This window comes from Poecilia mexicana, unplaced genomic scaffold (assembly GCF_051168715.1).
Source record: "Poecilia mexicana isolate PSO_F unplaced genomic scaffold, ASM5116871v1 scaffold_6, whole genome shotgun sequence".
NCBI classification, from domain to species: Eukaryota; Metazoa; Chordata; class Actinopteri; order Cyprinodontiformes; family Poeciliidae; genus Poecilia; species Poecilia mexicana.
The window spans coordinates 15,502,454-15,522,234 of NW_028263375.1; the positions used below are offsets into that span (position 1 = coordinate 15,502,454).

A 19,781-nucleotide genomic window follows, 5' to 3' on the forward strand; every position below is an offset into this window, starting at 1 on the left:
ACGTGGCAGTCTGGAGTGAAATCACAGTAACTTCCCTCCCGCAACCGTGGCCGGACCCGTTTTAAATACATTTCGCGTTGCTGTTGTCGTGGTTAAATATCAGTTCTAGTTTTAAATAGTCAAACATCTTCGGGCAGCCATGGGGCTCACCATCTCGTCGATCTTCGGTCGGCTGTTCGGGAAGAAACAGATGAGGATTCTGATGGGTGAGTAAAAAGTTTTGTTTGGCTAACGGCAGTTAGCATCGCTTACTACAGAAAATTGAGATGAAGTAAGTTTAAAACTGCTACTCAAGGGTAAGAGTGATGAGCGGGATACAAAACGGGGTGCGCATTGTTTCCGGAAATAAATCTAATGTCCAGCTCCGAAAAAATAAACGGTTTTCGTTAAGATGTTTGGCGCAACAGGCTTTCAATGTGGCCTCCTTTATGGAATGCTAGCAATTTGTAAATAAAAAAGTTAAGCACCGAACTTTTAAAAAGTCACGGTTTCCAAAATCCTCCAAATTATCACGCAAGCAGTAATGTTCAAATCAATCCACGGTTTGACCCTGCTGCATAGAGATGGGAAAATATAAAAAAAGAATACACTGATCGCAGCAAACGACTAAACATAAATCTTCCCTGTTCTTGAAGTTTGAGATGCTTCTATAAAGGGTTTTATTTGTGGATTAAACGTTTTTTTTAATTAAATGGAAGTCCAGAAGACTTCCAGATGATGAAATGGGCATTTGTAAAATATCAAACCATCATTAAATTTGAATTGGAAGGTGATTTACAAAGTCTACAATAATTATTTACACAGGAAACAAAGGTGGGAGAGTGAAAAACATCTTTGAGTCATAATTTGAAATTGGTGTTTTAAAAAAACTTGAAATGGGCTGGAAGGAGATGTTTACAGTACAACCTAAAGTGACAATTATCCCTGTAATTTTGTAGGAACTCTTATAGTTTCCTCACATTGACTACCTATGGTTGTTTATGATCAGGAAATAGATTTGACAAAAAAATTTTGTTTTTGTTAGTGGGGATGAAAACGTAGTAGCTTTTTAAAAAAAAAATATATATATAGAGACAATCTAAGATACCAAAGAAGCAGGAAAGTGCCTCTTAATTTTGCTGTCAGAACAGCATTGATTCATGGTTTGTGGAATCTACATATAATACAATCAAACAACTGGATTTTATTTTATATTTTTGTATAATAAAATTTTATATGATAAATTCCAACAACTGGATTTTATTATATGTATTATAAGTGTTATTAAAAAAAAAAAAAAAAAAACTGAAAACGTTAGAGGTTTGAATTCACCAAAAATAAAATCTTGAGATATGTGTAGAAACATGACTCTAGCACAAACGGTATTACTTTAACTTCAGAAGTTGCTGTCTTGGCAGAAAATGTCAGCACTAACTAAGTACAGTCAAATACTGCTTTTGTTTTACTTTGATGATTAGGTGAAGAGTTCTTTCAATAATTTCTCATATTCTTTCTACTTTCCTCAGCTGGACTAGATGCTGCTGGAAAAACAACAATCCTGTACAAACTGAAGCTTGATTTTCCACATCATCTTAAACATTTAGACTGGTTACACTGGAATATTACAACTGAACAGATTTTAGGATTTATGAAACCTTCATGTGAGAACACTAAACAGAGCATTTTCAATGGTTTCATGGGATTAGAATAATTTTAAAGTGACTCAAGCATAAAAAAAAGTACAGGATATAGATCAGTGAAGCCTACATGGGATTATTCTAAAGCACAGGTGTCTAGCTCCAGTCCTGGAGGCCCGCTGCCCTGCAACTTTTAGATGTGCCTCTGCTGCACCACACCTGAATAGGATAATTAGGTCATTAGCAGGACTCTGGAGATCTTATCTACACAATAAGGAGGTAATGAAGCCATTTCATTCCAGTGTTTTGTAGCTGTGGCACATCTAAAAACAGCAGGATAGTGGCCCTTGAGGACTGGAGTTTGACACCCCTGTTCTAAAGTGATTATAGATGCTTTTGTATAGACCTTACGACTTGTAAAACCCATGTGTGAAAAAATTGAGGATTCTTAGTTTCCACACATTGAGATGCTTGGTGTTCCTCTTTTTTGACAAGTGTGTTTAGGATGTTGAAATGAAGTGCAATTTTAATGGACAAATACCTCACGGTTTTTATTTGAGCCATCAACATGAATGATCCCAAAGTGTGTCTTCCAAGTAGTGAGAAGGGTTTTGATCTGGTTTCTTTTAACAAGTGTGTTTACAGGAATTTGCCCCATAAAAGTATTTGACCTAGTGTGTTAGATATCCCACTGGCATACAGATCTTTTTCAAAACATTATAAACTTGCGTTATATATTTCTCATTTCACGACTGACACAGTTTGAATTTATGCCACTCCGCACGTGAGAAAAGATCATTTGACAATTTAGCAGGAATAATCAAAATGAAACCAAAATCCAGAAGTTACCTTGAGTTAGACTTTGTATCGTTGTTTTGGTCAGTTTTGAACAGGATGTGTAAACATTTAAAAAGTAGAACATTTTTATTGTTCTTTATTGATGACCATTCTAGGATTGTTTTCATCTGGTATTCAGGGCATCCGCAGCCACAGCATCTCTAAAACCTGTGAAGTTTTCAGTTGGGACGTTTCAAATTTGTCCAGCTCAGTTGCTATATTTAGCAAATTGACTTGGTGGAAAATTATTACAGCAACAGCTGTCAGGCAGACAAATTATCAGGGCTTTTTAGTGCCATTGCATCTGCTCTTTATTATACAGGGTTTTGACCTGTGGTCTGTTGTGCCCAAGAATCACTAAAGTTGCTGTCTTGGCAGAAAATATCAGCACTAACTAAGTACAGTCAAATACTGCTTTTGTTTTACTGTAATGATTAGGTGAAGAGTTCTTTCAATAATTTCTCATATTCTTTCTACTTTCCTCAGTTGGACTAGACGCTGCTGGAAAAACAACAATCCTGTACAAACTGAAGCTTGGTGAAATTGTGACCACTATCCCAACCATCGGTATGGATTTTATTTGAAACTTATCCCTTTTTTGAAGTATTTCTCTGTTTTTCATGATTATGTTTTTGGTCTGTCCCTTTTCCGTGAAAGGTTTCAATGTGGAGACGGTAGAATATAAAAATATCAGCTTCACCGTTTGGGATGTGGGTGGCCAGGACAAGATCAGACCTCTCTGGAGGCATTACTTCCAGAACACACAGGTATGAGACCAACTCTGGTTTGAAGTTACAGAGAAAACCCCGTTATGCAGCTACAACGTGATGTGAAACTTTTTCAGGAGGGGATTTATGACAGTGCAGTGATTCAGCTGTTAAACTCCCGAGATGTTTTATTCTTTCCTCCTTTCTTACTCTGTTGTTTTGCTTCCTTGTTTCCTTTCCTGTTGTTGACTTGGAGAATGTTCAGTTTGTAGTTTTTGTTTGTAGCAGAAAGCAAAACGTAGATATTAGATTAAAATAATGTACGCAAAAAGCAGAACATTCTAGTTCTTGGACAGGTCAAATAAGGCGAAATTGCTTTATCACTCAACGAGTGATTCCAAGGCAAATCTTTTCCTTCTGCTGCATGAAAAAGTTGCAACGTGATAAACAATCGCCGTTTAACGTGGTGAAGTCACACAAAAAAGTTTCAGTGAAGTATTAAAGATGATTGTTCTCTGTGCTTGATCTGAATAAAATGTTAGTTATGAGGAGATATTTTCAAATTTAGCTGGAAAATCTTGATGTTTTCCTGAAAAATAACTGAACATAAGGCTAATATTGGTTTGGTATTAGATCTAAACATGATATTAATTGTGCAATACTAAACATCTATTCCATTGTAATTCTTCTCTTTTTTATTTCTTAGGGTCTTATCTTTGTAGTGGACAGTAATGACAGAGAACGAATTGTTGAGTCTGCGGAGGAGCTCTCCAAAATGGTACGTTATCAAACACGTGACATTAAACCTGATGTTTGGATTTTTTTTTTTTTTGTCATTAGCTGAGGGTGTCCAAAAATTCCTTGGAGTTTACAAGAAAGGCTTGTTCGATGTTATCATTGCCAGAAGAGGTTTAGCTGGTTTTGTAGCTGCGGGAGTTCACAGCAGGATAAATGTCTAAGAGATGAGGTCATTAAAAGCAACAGTAATAATTCTCCATTCGTTCCAGCAGCATTTATGTATTCATGGCTCTGACTCAGCTCATCTTTGAGCAACAGTGACGATCAAAGGTTTCACTTTCTTTCTCTAAGTCGCCTTTAAGAGGTTTTTAAATCTTATTATGAGGTTAAATCATAAACGGCCCAGTTCTGAGTGGCAGCATTGCTTTGAATCTACTTCCCAGTGAAAACTTTTTTCACAATGCGTTATTTATTTTTGGCACTTTATTTTTTATTTTTTTACCTTAAAGCTTATAGTGATGGAAAAAGAATATCAAAGTGTAGATGTAATTTGTGTCAAACTGTTTGGGTAAATGACATTTTGTTTTTTTTTGCTGCATGGCCTCCAAAGTAGTCGGGCGCTTAAAGGAATTCTGGACTCTGTTCAGAAAACCTCTGAAGGATTTGGGCCTTTTTGATTGAGAGAAATGAGCAAAACCTAAGACAGGATTCAGACGCGTTTCTGGGGAAAGACTGAATGTAATCAATCAGTCGTGCGGCTCGTCGTGTTTCTGATTTCATAATGTTCTTTATGGACCCTTTTCTTTCTGTAAATTGGATAGTCGGTCAGATTTTTTTTTTTTTTAACCATCACCAATTTCTTGATGACTTTTAACAACTCATCTGTCTTTCATCAGAGAAAACAAGCCTGCCTGTTAAGTTTTACAGAAAACTGTTGAATTACAAACTTATCCTTATTTGTGCATCAAATCACTAAAGTCAAATTCCACCAGAAGATATGGCGGTAGGTCATGCATTAGACTGAAATTTGTCGTAGTTCTTAGTTTTGATGAATGTATAAATAGGAAAAAAATATATATATACATATTTTTCAGTATTTCACCTGGTGATCACAAATCAAGAGTGGACCGGGTCATAGTTTGCTATTTTTGACTTTTGGCCAAGTGAATCTGTGCCGCTGTATCTGACAGGGAATCTGTAATTCTTGCAGCTTCAGGAAGATGAGCTGAGAGATGCCGTCTTGCTGGTATTTGCCAATAAGCAGGACCTTCCAAATGCCATAACGGTCAGCGAACTGGCAGAGAGACTCGGCTTACATTCACTTCGCAGCAGAAAAGTGAGTAATCACCCTCGCTTTGAATCGGTGGACTTTATTGAGTTGTGATGGTCAACCCCCCCTCCCCCCTCTGAGAGCCACATGCCCTTTTCTCTCCACAGTGGCACATCGAATCCACCTGCGCCACCCAGGGCACCGGGCTGTATGAAGGACTTGACTGGCTGTCCAAAGAGCTGTCGAAGAACTAATGAAGGATCGGCTGGACGGACAGCAGAGTGTGACTGATCAACACGGGGCATGAGAAAAGACTCAGACGTTCAATCCAGAGCCAGTTTGTTTTAGCACCAATGTTTACAAAAAAAAAAAAAAAACCTCCAGCCTGTTGGACAGTTAACTCAGTTATGATAACCTCTGTTTTTAAATATATTCAGTAGTTTCTTTGTGCATGGTCTTTCCTTTTCACATTCATTCATGTACACTTCCTGTTTCATGGTGAGCAAATTATATGTTTAGAAATTTCACAGAAAGAAATGCATTTACAAATTTAGGGTTGACGGTAGAGGTCGACTGGTGGTCTCCCTCAAGCTGTTAATTGCCATACCCCCCCTGCTGTTATTTAATTTCTGGATGCTTGGTCTTTTGTTTTACTTCTGTGCCAGCAGTTCTGTAGCTTGATGAATAATTTGCTTGTAGTTTGGTGCCAAAAAACAACAAAAAAACCCAGATTGCCTTCTGGTCCCCTGTGGTGTAGACCTCAGTTATTCATTTCATGTTGCATTATTAGGTGAAGCTTCTCCTCGTGATGCATTTATGTCTTTGTGCTTTTGCGAGGTGAAGTTATGCAACTCTCCGCTTTGTGCTGCATTATATGCCATGTTGCAGCAGAACCACACCACTGTGAGTATATATTAATGTCTTGCAGCTTCCTTATAAACTCTGGATCTCACTTATCTCAGTTTCTTGTGAATTTGTTTTCACATGCTTTGTTTTTTTGCTTTAAAACCAGCAAAGTTTCCCCCCCCGTCATCTTAACAGAAAGTAGCTTCGGCCCAAAGGAGGAAGGAAGTGTTTTCTCAGTGTTGACACAGGACCTGAGACATTGCGACACTGTGAAGTCTCGTTTTATTTTCTCCTTTTATTTTTTTATTATTATTTCCAGCAACATATAATTTTGACTTTGTTGTACTGTGTATCAAACACTGTAAAGTATTAATTACTTTCCTCTTTCTCTTTAATAAAACACACAGCATACTGACCTATCAGTTAGTGTACATTCCAGCTTTGAGATATTTGTTGTCAGTGTCTTTTAAAACAAAAAGCTCTGAATAAAGCCACTGTTATGATTGTGCAGATCTGCACCTAAAAAGAAGTTTGGAGTTTTAATTTTTAAGCATGCCACTGGAAAGACCTTTGAAAACAGGGGAAAAAAAAAATCTGAAGAGGGAACTAAAGATTAGTGTTACGGCAAGAAGAGCATGAAAAGATGCAAAACGCTTCTCATAAAGATTTTCACACAGATTACTTTGAGTCTAATGATATTTATCATGCTGTTTTCAAATGCAAGCAAAGGCGAATTGGTTTTTTCAAAACTTGTACTCCTTTTACGCTGCTATCCACATTTCATATGAGGAATAAGCACAACTTCATTCCATCAGAGTTCTGAATAGTATTGGGCATAACTATACATACGCTGTTGCTCAAAAGTCCTGGTTATGAGAGAATCAGGTCAATTTAAATTATTTCATAAGAAGATTGTTAAATTAGCTATGTCTATTTTAAAACTTTATATAATACTTGTGCTTATATTTGTATTTTCTAATATTTTAACTCCTGGGTAGCGCTAACTTTCAATTAAGTGATTTTTTTTTCTACAGGATGAAACTATTTCTGATTCTAATTCATCTCATCTCATATGCCTTAGATCAGTTGATCGACTAATCAGCTTGATACATTTCTCATATACTTTATGAAGATTTGAAATTTCTCAACTAAAATGTATTTAGCACACGCTAGTTATGCATTTTGGAGATGGTCAAATCAAAAATACGTGTTATTTCCAGTACAAATACGTTGCTTCTTAAAATAAAACATTGACACTTGGCTCCGCAGTGTCTTAAACTGTGACTCAAACACGGCTGTTACGGGGAACTGAGCAGAGATGGGTGAGGTGGAGCTTACGGCTTCACACCGTCATGACCAAGCGGCTCCTGTTGCTGGATGCTGAGAGACGCTGTGTCCGGAGATAATCTTAATAAATGTAAAGTTTAAGAATGGTTGAAATGACTGCGGGGTTATAATCTCACCGGAAAACAACAGATGAGCTGCTACTTTTTTTTTTTTTTCAATTTCTTACTGCATTTAAATTTGCCCTGACTTCTTCCATGCAAACTCGGCCTGTGAGGCTATGGTTAATAATTCAATTTGTCAACATCACAAGCAAAGCGAATTCATATATGGTACCATGGCTATTTGCAAGTAATTAGGTCATTTGGAGGGGTGAAGGAATAAGCGTTGTATAATTGGCTTGCTACGCTGCATGAATGTCTTTTCTAATGTAATTATGACAGCTAATCAGGCTTAGTGGCGCTGGCTCATCACTCGGTTCTGTTAGTGTGTGAGCAGAGAGGGTCAAGAGAGAGGGGCACATGTGTGTCCAGAGCCTTTCTGTCCCTATTTCAAAGGTTTTATTGCTGGGGAATAAATTAAATGGGATTAACAGCTGTAGTGTTCATCGTAACAACTAAGGTAAGCCATCAAAGTAATTATAATATGAGCTGTCAGATCATTTTGAATGTTTGTTGGGTTTATTTTAGGGCTCGTATCCCTTGAACCCGTTCATGTTTTGTCAGATTAGAGCAGCAAACATCAAAGTATTTGATTAGGACTTTATGTGATGGACCAACACAACATGGCACATGATTGTAAAGTGAAATGACTTGAATTTGTATTCACCTCGCTTGAGGCACGGCTTTTGCATCTTCTAGCAGGTTGTAAACAAGGATTGCCCTGCATTTATCGCCATTCAGCTTTCCACTGATCAACTGGCCCTGCTGAGATAAAGCATTATCACATTCTACCACCACTGTTTTATCATGGAGATTAAACTTTTAGGGTGAACTTATTGTTAGTTTGCAAAAATGTAAATTGGCCTTCCCATGGGTTTTCTGACTTCTTCAACCTCATTCATGCTCGGTATGAGGAATTGCTGCAAATTAATGAATTGATGTAATCTACTGGGTTTTCTTCAACAGAAAACTTGTAAACCAAACTGAACTTGATGCACTGCCTAATAGGGACAATTGGAATGCATTTATGATTGGACTGAAATTACTTTTCTCTAGTAAATTGCCATTATATGGCGTGCTGTAAATCGGGGCTCAAAATTCAGGGCCAGGTCTGTGTTCGCAGGATGATGCCAAGTTCGAGCCCACATGTACCAGTTCCAAGGCCGTCCTACTCTCAGGCCAGGGAGAACCTGGTGAGAGCCATCCCACCCAGGCTCCTCTGTCTGCTGGGCTGTGGAGGAAAAGACTGTCGCTATGAGGGACCAGAATGCTGGAAATCGAACCAGCAAGTCATTCGAGGCCTTTTCTCCTCCTGGTGAGAAGATGTGACTGCAGTCTCAAAGATTATGGTGCAGAACATAAAATAAAGGATAGTTTGTCGGTTGTGAACCCCCAACTGTTCCAGGGTGACCGATGATATAATAGCAATGGCTCGTCCATCCAATCAGCTCATCAAGAAGTACAACATCATAGAGCAATTTCAAAGGTAATCGCTTGACTCACATTTTTGTCTCAAAATCCATTAAGACACATACAAAACGACTCGACTGGCTTCTTTGTTTGCAGGTTGAAGATCAGGTCCATCATCAACATGCAGCTCCCCGGGGAGCATGCTCACTGTGGGCCTCCTCTAGACCTTGACAGTGGTTTCACTTACTCTCCGCAGACCTTCATGGACAATAAAAGTGAGAAGCTAATACGCTTATTTTGAGGCATACATTACATTAGCAGGAAAAAGTGAAAGCAGCAGAGCGAGTTGTTATTGTGTTACACTGGGGAAAAGATATTATTAGACTTTATATGATATTCTGCACTGCTCCCCGCCCCCCCACAGCAGCCAGGGATAAATTCAAATCAAATGACTCTTTATTAAGCACGAGGCAGCCCTGCAATCCTATTTTAATCTATTCATTTTCAGTCTACTTTTACAACTTTGGGATGCCAGACTTCGGTGTGTCGTCTCTTGTTGGGATCATCGACGGGGTGAAGGTTTTGGCCTTTGCTGTGAAAGAAGGACGTGTAGCCGTTCACTGTCACGCAGGCCTGGGCAGGACAGGCAAGATTAAATATTGCATTTGGTTTTCACGTTCAATGCCTTGCACAAGTATTCTCATACCTTTTTTTTTTTCTTATTGTTTTTATTTTTACCAGGATAATAAAATCCTAACATCATCAAATTGAGTTTTGTTGTTTTACTGTGACAAAATGGGCAAACGTTTAAATGGTATTAATACTTTTGCATGACACTATTTGATGCTCAGAGTTCTTGGGTGTTTGTTGCTGTTCTCTTCTTGCTCTTTAAAAGGCGTCCTGATAGCTTGTTACCTCGTCTACACCCTGCGCATAAGCCCCAGCGAAGCGGTTCACTACGTGCGCATTAAAAGGCCTCGTTCTATCCAGACCCGGTCACAGATAAACCAGGTGTTTGACTTTGCCCGCCTGCTCGGCACGCAACTCACTCAGTACCCAGACCTCAGCCTGCGGCACGGGGCCCCTTTCACCCTCCAGCACTACTTAAACCGACAAGCTCTGCTGCTTCACGGCCAGGAGGCACGCAGACTCAGACACACTCCCAAGGTTGAGCCGTGACACTACGCTGGTCTTTCTACAATCAGACATCGCTGCACTGTGTCACAGTTAACCTGGACATCCTTTCTGACCCCATTTGATCAGGTGGTGTACCTCCTGTGTGTGCGGCTCTCCTGCCTGGCTCTGGGTCTGGCCTCTCCTCCGGAGGTCCACGCTGAACTGGAGAAGAGATCAGCTCTGAGGGTTCTGAGCAGGGCTGTGAGAGAGACTCTTGTGTCCAAGCAGTATTTGCCTTTGTTGAGCGAAGGCCGTAAAGGCTCGTGGGCCGGCTCAGGGTCAGTGTCCTCCTGGGACGAGCCTCTGGGGTTCCTAGAGAGGAAGCGCGAGGTGTTGCTGGACAAACGTAGCTACAGTGAATCTGATGTTACTAAGATCATAGTGTATGAGGTGAAACGCGTTCACAATTGTAAATATTTTAATAGTTTTGAGCCGGCTGCGGAGGTGATACTCACTGTTATGCCTTCTCTCTTGAAGGACCAGGAACTGAGCTCGTACTGCACCGCCGCTCTCGGAGATGAGAAGCACTGGTGCTTACAGGATCTCCTACATGCTGATCTCAGACCAGTTAGTCCAGTCTTTGGCACATTTTCATTTGGGCAACTATATCTCAGAAAGGAGTTCCACATGGTCAACACTGCAGCGACAAACATAAAAACAAGCAGCAGCTGCACAAAAATGCCAAAAAGCTCAGCTAAAAAGGAAATCCTGAAATGCAGCTCCAGCCAGGAGGTACAGTATTTTTTTTCCTTAAAGGAAAAGTGATATGTTTGTTCAAAATGCAGCAAAAATTCTCTTCTCTCTCATATAAAGTTGTACAGAAATCTACAGACCCCTGGCCCGACCTTGATTGCCCGACAGGTAGCCAAAGCAATGGCAGATCAAGGTCCTCCAGGTGAGACCGTTTTACAGAGATCGGCTCTGCTGCAGGTACAAATAAGAGTTCTCCACGTCTCTCATATAATTACATCACTTGTCTTTCACTGTATTAACTCCCATGCTTTCTGAAGGAGGAACTGAACAGCAGTGATTGTGGATGGGCCCTGCTTGTCACTGAGTCAGATCCTCAGGTCCTTTGTTGTCTCTTGTGGACCTGGTTGGAGAAGTTAAGGGTCAGTTTGTATCAAGCAAAAAAAAAAAAAACAAATTTTCCACACTGTCCATTCCTTTTTAGAACCCTAGTTTATATTTACCTCTCTGTCTCTGATCTAGGATCCTGTTCTGAGCAGTGAGGATGTAGAAAGGTTAAAAGTAGGAAACAACAGAAAGCCTCTCAGCATTCTAAAGAAGGCAAGTACCAAAACATATTTTCAGAAAAAATGTTCTCAGTGTGGATGTCCAATATTAATTTCTCTATCATTTCAACATCATAAAAATTAACATTTCCTGTCTTCTTCCCTATTTTTTCCCGATATTTACAGCCACAGAGACATACAATTTATTGCCTGCTGAGTTGTGTGAGTACAGTGATCAGCCTGTGTCCACACAGAGAGGATGCCATCCTCCGACGGCTCATTTGTACACTTACAAGGGTAAAACAACCTCAGAGTTAAGATGTTTACCTTAATATTAATGCTTTAAAACTAACTGTATTATTTTTTTCTACCCAACAGAGTCCTCAAGAGAAAATTGGAATCCTTGGTCCCTTGATGAAAGTCCTCCAGGCCAGTTTGAGAGAAACTTTCAGTATGCACAGAAAAATCAAGAGGGCCTGCAGCATCAACGCTACACTTTGAGGAGTTTAAATAAAAACAAACACAAGACAACTGAATGGACTTCAAAGATTTCCCTAAAATTGTTTAGTTAAGTAATTGGATTCAGAACATTTCCATAAAACATATGAATAAAAATGTGATATCAGAACTTTGTAGCTCCTTCATTTCTGTGTTGTCACTGTTACAGTCATGAAACAAAAGCATAACTGACAAAATTAATGCGATCATTTATACCAGCTTCTTGCATTAAGAAACAAAACAACATTTCTGGCTGTTAAAGTGAAGTCAGTTAATATTTTCTTTAAATGGTTAACCTAAGTCAAAGCCAAATCCAAGCAGTGCATCCACAGAGGCGGCCCAGCCTTTCATAACTAATAAATCATTTACAGGATCTGCATTTTGAATGTTTTTCTTTTCACATCCCTGACTTCCTCCGCACTTCTAGAAAAAAAAGAAAAAGAAAAAAGAAAACTCTAAACACATATTGAGCGCGACTGCAAGAGTCCTTTCCATGACAATGTTGCCATAGCAGCAATGCCGAGAAATACACAATCTGTGTTTGGGTTCACTGGACCTGCCGAGGTTCAGGATAAAGTATGAAACACACACTCGCAACTGGACGGGGAAATTTATCAGGTAAAGTCATCCATCTGTTTATTAAATTTAGTACCTGACAATAAAATGTTGTTTTCAATTTGTGCAATGTTGCAGTGGTGTTTGATTTTCTTTTTACAGCAGTTGTTCACTGTTTTTTGTGTTTTTTAGTCATTTCATAAGTGAATTTCCAGAATTTCCATTTGAACCTCATTATGTTGAAAATGGGGAATAAAAGACTTATGTAAATCTGTAGCAAATTTCACTGTGCATTTATGTAATTCAACTACACTGTTTATTCCAGATGGGAAAGTAAATATTCTACTCACATCATCCAAATATATTTAAAGAGTCTTTGTGGTGAAGCTGTGGGGAGAAATGATTTCCAGTAGCAATCAGTCTTGCAATGAATTTGAAGGAAACTCTGACTGAAGACTGTTGCTATATGACAGTGTTTTGACTGTCATGACATGCTAACAGCTGAATATCCTGGCAGCAGAGACAATATTTCACAGCTTACATGTCATGGATGGCACCAGCTATGGCAAACACTGCTATTCCTCCTCATGTGCTTTTTTAGCTCCTGCTTAAATCTCTGCCAGGCCACATGGCCAGGAAGCCAGGAGAACTTTATGGATGTTATGCATGTTGTTATATCTGGTGTAAAACTAACACAAAATTTCAGGAAAAGAACGTCATACCAACAGCCAGAAATTACAGGGCAGTCTGATGGACTATTGCTTTTGTTCTTTTTAAGTTTCTCAGAAGGGTTTAGTCAAAGTCTAGACTTCAATAATCTTGACTTGTGATATAATAAACTTTGTGCTAACTGAATATGTATGTAGCTAATATTGAAAACAGGAGAAAATTATAGAGTGGCAAATACTTTGAGAGAAAATAAAGCAAATTTCTGACTGAACGTCTTTTTTTTATAACTCAAATGCTAATCAGTTTTCTCAAAGCAATGCCAAGTGATGAGCTTTGGGTTGGATCTTGGAGGCCTCACAGACCAAGGGGGCCTATAGCTGCTCTCTATGGGAGCCCGGGGCCCAAATATTCCCTTCCTGGGCTTATAGGTGGGAGCAAAATTGAATATTCTATCAGTAGATGTATTATTGATACGTATGAAGGTAACATAACTGCCTCTGGTCTGAAAAGGTGCTTCTCAGCATGATCCTACCAAATATAAAGCACCAATGTTCTCCTTTGGTGCTCGTCATGAGGAAGCGCATACAAACTGCTCTCCTGGTCCAAGATATCTGATCCCTTCCAACATGACCATGAAAGGCAGAAGTAAAATGCCTGCATTTTCTCTTCTCGGCCGACCGAAGCAGCTTCAAATGTCCCATGTGCCCGGACCAGGTCAGTGGAGCTGTTTTAGAAATGTGTTTCGGAAATGCACACATGTACTGACATTAGCAATATACAACAAACTTATCTTTCATCTGGGTCTGTTTCTCATTTTCCTTGGCGTCTTATAGGCCAATATTCCCCAGAGCGTTCTGGAAAGATGACCATCCGTTCAGCTCCTGCTTATTCCCTGTATGGGAGGAGAAGAGATCGCATTAACACCCAAATGCCAGGTAGTATTTATATTATGGTGTATAGAAGTAGGTTCACCTCAGAAGGCAGATAAAAAAATATACATCTTACTAATACTGCAGGTCCAGCCACCTACACTCTGCCTCCCATGCTGGGCTGTAAAACTGCAGTTGCACCTTCAGCACCCAACTACACACTTCAAGGCCGCGGTAAAATTGGAAGCTTCCACGAAGACCCTAACAAGGTTTACAAAGAATACTTGGTCCCTAAATAAGACCTAACAAAACCCACAAAAAACCTTGAAATACTGATATTTCTGTCCTGTGACTTTTCCTCCAGACTCCGTCTCCAGGCCCTGCAGCCTATAAAGTTGTGGATCCCTCTATATATAGGCAGAAACCTCCACAGTACAGTATAAAGGGACGCAACTTTGCTCCTGAGGAAAACACAAGAAAACCCGGCCCAGGAGCACACTATCCTGAGCGTGTAAGAAACATCCTATTTTTATAAGAACAGGCTCCAGGTGTTATACTTGTTAAAATATATATCGTTTTCATCCTAGGTCACCTTTACAAGAGCAAAAGCTCCCAGTTTCACCTTTGGATTCCGTCATTCACAATACATTGCACCCCTCATTACAAACGCAGATGAATAAAGGAAGAAAGCTGGCTTTAGATAAAAGAAAGAAAAAAAACACAACTCTTGAGATCATGTTTGATCATATTTGCCCTGTCATGTTGTTCATACTTTAATATTAAATTATCAGAAGGATTTTTTTCTTCAAAATACCAACAAATTACATTTATTTTGGATGGATTTAAAATTTTAGTTTTAAAGATATTTAATGAACAAAAGGAAATCAGGAAATAATGCTTCGTGATTGTCTTTGAATCCTGGTTCTTGTTTTTTTCCAAAAACTCTACTGGATGTTTTTTTTTTTTTTTTTACACAATTTTGCCAGGAAAAAAGTACAAGAAATCTATGCTAAGCAAATGTTTGCTTTGGAGTGCACGGGCACTTCAAAAGCACTTATTAGAAAACTTATTAAGTATTCTAATACTGTCTATATATCTCACTTTGTCAGGTTCGTTAATAAGCTTACTTCTAAATTTAATTAAGTCTTTTTAGTTACAATTTTCTTCTTTTTTTTGTTGTTCTGTTGATTGTTTTGTTTATTGAATCCCAAATAAAACTGTGCGTGAGGCCCTAAAAAACACTGTACTCTGTCTAAAAGTATATGAATGAATGAATGAATGAATGAATGAATGACATCTAATTGAATTTAGTGGGTTTTCATTTTCAGACAGGCATTTGTAAGGACAGCTTAACAGAGATCAGTGGTCCTGTGTGCGTCCCTGTTGCATAGAAACGAAAATAGTCCGGGACGTCGTGCGTTCACCGAACAGTTTCCTCTCAGAAATTGGACCAGAATCTCTTCTGCGGTAAACAACAGCCGTTTTAATAAGCTCAGTCATTGTTTATTCTCTAGGTTGTAATTAGCGGAGTTGTTACATCTTTAACAGGGATGACCAATGAAACGTAATGTCCGAAAACTCATTACAAGCCTGAGCATGAAGCCAGTAACGGTAACCGTGCTCTCGTCAGTTTAGGTGTTGTTCTAATATGGCAAAATAAACACTGTTGAAGCAGTTGAGTAATCGGCTAAAGAAGCTAGCTGGCTGCTGATGGCAGGCTAACTATCGGGGTTCTATATTAACTCTGACCGAGGAGATTCACCTGGTGGTTCTCAAGTCCTCTTTAAGACGACACATTGCTGAGAAATCAGGGGGGGAAATGGCTGATCACATTGGCTGCATCCCTGAACTAGACCAAAAGAAATACGATGCACGCGAACAAGTGAAGATCATCTGCCTGGGAGACAGCGCAGTGGGTAAATCAAAGTGAGTCTCAGCTCAAATAACGCATTGACCTGCTTTCTTCCTGGCTGCCTGATCACACGAAACAACGATTCTGTCTTTTCCTCACAGGCTGATGGAGCGGTTTCTTATGGACGAGTTGTATCCTTACGTTGCTTTGTGCGTTTTAAATTTAAATGTTTATGGTCGAGATTATTTAGGATCTTTAACACTCTTCGCGCAGTCGTCCGCAGCAGCTGTCCACATATGCGCTGACTTTGTACAAACACACAGCGAATGTAGGAAACAAGACTGTTACAGTCGGTGAGTGTTTTTGCTCTTGTTACATTAGTTTTACCCAGATGAAAATCATCACACGCTGCATTCAAGAGTGGTTCCTGATTGTGATCCACAGATTTCTGGGACACAGCTGGTCAAGAGAGATTTCAGAGCATGCATCCTTCATACTATCACAAAGCTCATGCATGCATCATGGTAAGACACAGTTGCTTTTAACAAAATCAATCAATAACGTTTCATAATATTTGCTGATTTGTTTTTAAGTCGTAATTTAATGTGAATTCAGGAGATTTGCATGTGCACAGAGCTCTGTTAACATCAGCCAATTGATCACAGTTACTTTGTTCATTTCTACTTTTCTTGTTTTGTCCTCATTTGATTGTAATCGTATTCCTCCTTCAAATTCATTCTGTACGGCTGCAGCAAAACGTCTGAGATAAATGTGAGAACACTGCATAGACTCTAGGAACATTTTCTTAAAAATTAATACAGACAGAAGGGGTTGTAAAAAGTGATCAAGGAAGACTGAAATGGTCAGATTTATAATCAGAGATCTTCAGGGAACATTTCCATTTCCACATGAGTGTAAAAGACACATTGTTAGGTGAATACTTTCCATTAAGATATAGATTTTTTTCATTTCCAACAATGTTTCTTGTGAAACTGCATGATCGCTACTTCCACTGGATGGTTTACACTGTCTGGATACACATTTTTACTTGTTTAACTGAAAGTTGTTTCATTGTTTTTCCTCTCAGGTTTTTGATGTTCAAAGGAAGATCACATACAAAAACTTAGCCAACTGGTATAAAGAGCTAAGAGAGTACAGACCTGAGATTCCCTGTTGTGTGGTAGCTAACAAAATCGATGGTAAGTCTGGTTGTGACATTAAAACTCACAATTATTATTCAGCTGCTACAATAAATGAAGTGTAATATGTGGCACTGCTTTGTCTTACTTGTAAAAGAGGTTTTTCTTCTTGATTAGGAAAATGATTATTAGATTAAAGTGGTGTTTCTTTCTTTCATCTGCAGCTGACTTGAAGGTCACACAGAGAAGTTTTAGCTTTGCGAAGAAACAGGGGCTTCCGTTTTACTTCGTCTCAGCAGCGGATGGAACCAATGTAGTAAAGGTTTGGCTTTGTTGTTTTCTTAGCAGTTTGCTCTTCATTTTGTAGCAGTTTTAACATTAATGGACAGAATAACAGTATTCCATTTAGTCTGTAATAATAGTACAAATAATTAAAACTGTTACCAATCTGTGTTACTTCATGGTTTGTGGATGGTCTCCAAACAAATTCAATAAATCTAATTGTGGGCTTTAAAATATCTTAAATTAAACCAGAAAGAAATGTTGACATATCAGGATCTAGCTGTTTATTGTCTTAATTACAGAAGACATAATCTTGCCGTAAACTTGTTTTTAATTCAGTTTTGAACCTTACTGTATGGCAGTAAGGGCTGATGTTTAGAAATGTATTGGGTAAATTTATTTACCCAATAAATTTACCCAATTTATTGGGTAAAAATCCAATAAATTTAAGCAATTCAAGTTTACAAAGCTATATTCAACTTGCTCGAGATATAAAGACAGTTAAATATAAAGCAAAGAAGTCAGTCATTTTGCCTAATTCACTTAGGTCTTAAATTCAAATCCTAGATTTGCTGAAATTTAACTTGGGTCTAAACTTGAACTTCTCAATGACTCTCCTGTCGTTAACTGTCCCATCAGATGTTCAGAGAGATGATCAACAGAGCAGTGGACTACAAACAAAACCCCAGTGACTTCATGGATGAAGTGTTGGAAGAATTGGAGGTATGGCTGTCTGTTGTCCTACTCAGATACTTTTTTTTCAGATTCCTACCAAAGACTTGAAAATTTCCATCAATTGCCTTTTTAAATGTATTTTTACATGAAGGCATTTGCTAATCTAGTTGTAGGAATTAACAGTGCAAAAAAGAAATATCAGATTGAATCTTTCTGTCACATACCCTTCACAGAACTTTGCCCTGGAAAAGAAAGAGGAGAACTCTGAGGACGAGCTGAAAGCAGAGAGTCCAGAGCTGGCTTGAAGGGTCTGAATCAACTGGCACATTATTTATTCTTGTCTAATGTTTTGAACGTTTAACTTACTGGATTGAAAGTCTCCCGCTGGAAACGGTCATGTGATCAATTTCAATCACTGTTGTCCATCTGTCCAGTGCGAGGAACCGGGAAATGAACCCAATGCAATAATTTGGTTCCGTCTAGTTTTTCAGCTTCTGTGTTTTAGCCCCTGCGCTCACAATTTGAAACCCTTATAGCCATTGTTGCTTTAATAGAATGTTTTCTGGAGTGTGACAAAAGCTGTACTCTGTGTAATAACAATGTGAAGCATGAAAAACTGACACAGCAAAGATAATGTGCAATTATAAAGTGTATTTCCTGCTGTTCTCAGTGTTTGTGTGTAGTGTTGTGTGGAGCGCCAGCAGGCTGCCGCATCTGTTGGCTGCTTTACTTGCATTAATTTTATGATGTAATTTTTTTTTTTTTTTCTAGCGCCTTGTAAATGAAAGCCTAATGTACCCTATAACCAACTGTGATCATGACCCTCTGCATCTTGCTGTGATGCCGCGTAATCAACTGAACATCAGCGTTTTATAAGAAACAGCTGCTAGTCATACCCGAGTCTGTTACTGTGAAGATAAGCAACTTTGATAGGTATAAAGTTTTGAGATACAACTTTTGCCTTTTGTCAAGTTTTGTTTTGCATTTGTCCAAATTCTCAGAACAGAATCAAAATTGTAGAAAAGTGACATGCTGCCGAATGTATGTAGTTCAGTGAAAAAGGTATTTGCTCCCTTGCGGATTTCAGATTTCTTCAGGATTTTTTTGTTGTTTTTTTGTATTTTTACAGTTTCAGATCAAACAGATTTTAGTGCCAGATGAAGGTACCGTAACCTCAGAAAACATAAATGTTTTCAAAGTTTCTTTTGACATTTTAAGGTAAAGTAAAATCTTGACAACTGTTAGATGGACTTTTTTGCATTCTTTAAGCTAACCAGAGGTTTTGGAGACATTTTTGCCTGCTCCCTTAATGTTGTATCATGAACATTAGCTTTAATGATTAGAATGAGGCCCACAGTGCTACAAATGTTCTGGGTTATTTCAGAACATAACCCAGTGAGTAATTTTGTTAAATTGACAAATCCTGGAAAGGTCCACCACTGTCCAGTTTTCTCTATTTTCCGGAAAATCAGATTATTTTTTGCTTGGATATAATTTGCTAAGGGAGTAATAGATTTTTTTTAACATGGGACTAATTTACTTTGGAAAGTTTTTATTTTACCTTAAATACAATCATAATTTGATTAGTATTTTCTCTGGTTAACTTGTGTGATATGAAACACTGAAGTCTGACAAAGAAAAGGGAAGAAATCTCCACTGGGGAAATATTTTTTAACAAAGCATAGATTAAAGGTTTCCAACCTAAGCCTTTACTACTTCACTTCAAGAAGCTGCTGACATAATTTTGGTTCAAACTTTGGCCATTGCTTTTGGCAGAACTGATGAAGTTCGTTTTAATTGGTTGGTTTCCTATTATAACCAGATTTTTAAGGTTTAGAAATGTTCAACTTTCCTAGCGTCAGAGCATTAGAAAAACTTAATATTGAATTTACTCGCAAGTATGATCTTTGTCTAAATGTTAGTCAGTGCGTAAGTATGCATTTGACTTGGATTTAAAAAAAT

The 19,781-nt window shown here is 38.5% G+C and overlaps 4 protein-coding genes across 6 annotated transcripts; all 4 read left to right on the plus strand.

Annotated features, from left to right (window-relative positions):
* Position 1: 1 nt before the first annotated feature.
* Positions 2-6,543, plus strand: LOC106906158 (ADP-ribosylation factor 4-like). 2 transcript variants are annotated; one of them, XR_015763050.1, is made up of 7 exons: positions 2-206; positions 2,940-3,020; positions 3,111-3,220; positions 3,867-3,938; positions 5,109-5,234; positions 5,336-5,958; positions 6,006-6,543. XR_015763050.1 is itself a non-coding variant. In XM_014971309.2 (6 exons), the coding sequence occupies exons 1-6, from the start codon at positions 140-142 to the stop codon at positions 5,420-5,422; spliced, it is 543 nt and encodes a 180-aa protein (XP_014826795.1). In that variant the 5' UTR covers positions 2-139; the 3' UTR covers positions 5,423-6,543. The 2 variants fall into 2 exon arrangements, 1 of the variants encoding a protein (XP_014826795.1); XM_014971309.2 differs by having other exon boundaries at positions 5,336-6,543.
* A 2,040-nt stretch (positions 6,544-8,583) lies between these two features.
* Positions 8,584-12,231, plus strand: LOC106906120 (protein tyrosine phosphatase domain-containing protein 1). The gene is given in 11 exon segments (XM_088006309.1): positions 8,584-8,774; positions 8,865-8,945; positions 9,026-9,144; positions 9,378-9,515; positions 9,765-10,435; positions 10,523-10,777; positions 10,859-10,975; positions 11,056-11,157; positions 11,258-11,335; positions 11,467-11,577; positions 11,659-12,231. Coding segments are annotated over 11 exon segments (1,986 nt in total). The 3' UTR covers positions 11,782-12,231.
* A 1,074-nt stretch (positions 12,232-13,305) lies between these two features.
* On the plus strand, positions 13,306-14,622 carry cimap1b (ciliary microtubule associated protein 1B). 2 transcript variants are annotated; one of them, XM_014971281.2, is made up of 6 exons: positions 13,306-13,430; positions 13,513-13,716; positions 13,836-13,937; positions 14,019-14,140; positions 14,236-14,382; positions 14,459-14,622. In XM_014971281.2, exons 1-6 carry the CDS (start codon positions 13,319-13,321, stop codon positions 14,549-14,551), a joined length of 780 nt encoding a protein of 259 aa, XP_014826767.1. In that variant the 5' UTR covers positions 13,306-13,318; the 3' UTR covers positions 14,552-14,622. The 2 variants fall into 2 exon arrangements, with proteins under 2 accessions (XP_014826767.1, XP_087862434.1); XM_088006308.1 differs by having other exon boundaries at positions 13,319-13,430; positions 13,513-13,737; positions 13,827-13,937.
* A 625-nt stretch (positions 14,623-15,247) lies between these two features.
* rabl2 (RAB, member of RAS oncogene family-like 2) lies at positions 15,248-19,063 on the plus strand. The gene is made up of 8 exons (XM_014971300.2): positions 15,248-15,797; positions 15,885-15,914; positions 15,997-16,076; positions 16,168-16,247; positions 16,811-16,922; positions 17,087-17,184; positions 17,784-17,867; positions 18,053-19,063. The coding sequence occupies exons 1-8, from the start codon at positions 15,691-15,693 to the stop codon at positions 18,122-18,124; spliced, it is 663 nt and encodes a 220-aa protein (XP_014826786.1). The 5' UTR covers positions 15,248-15,690; the 3' UTR covers positions 18,125-19,063.
* Positions 19,064-19,781: the final 718 nt, after the last annotated feature.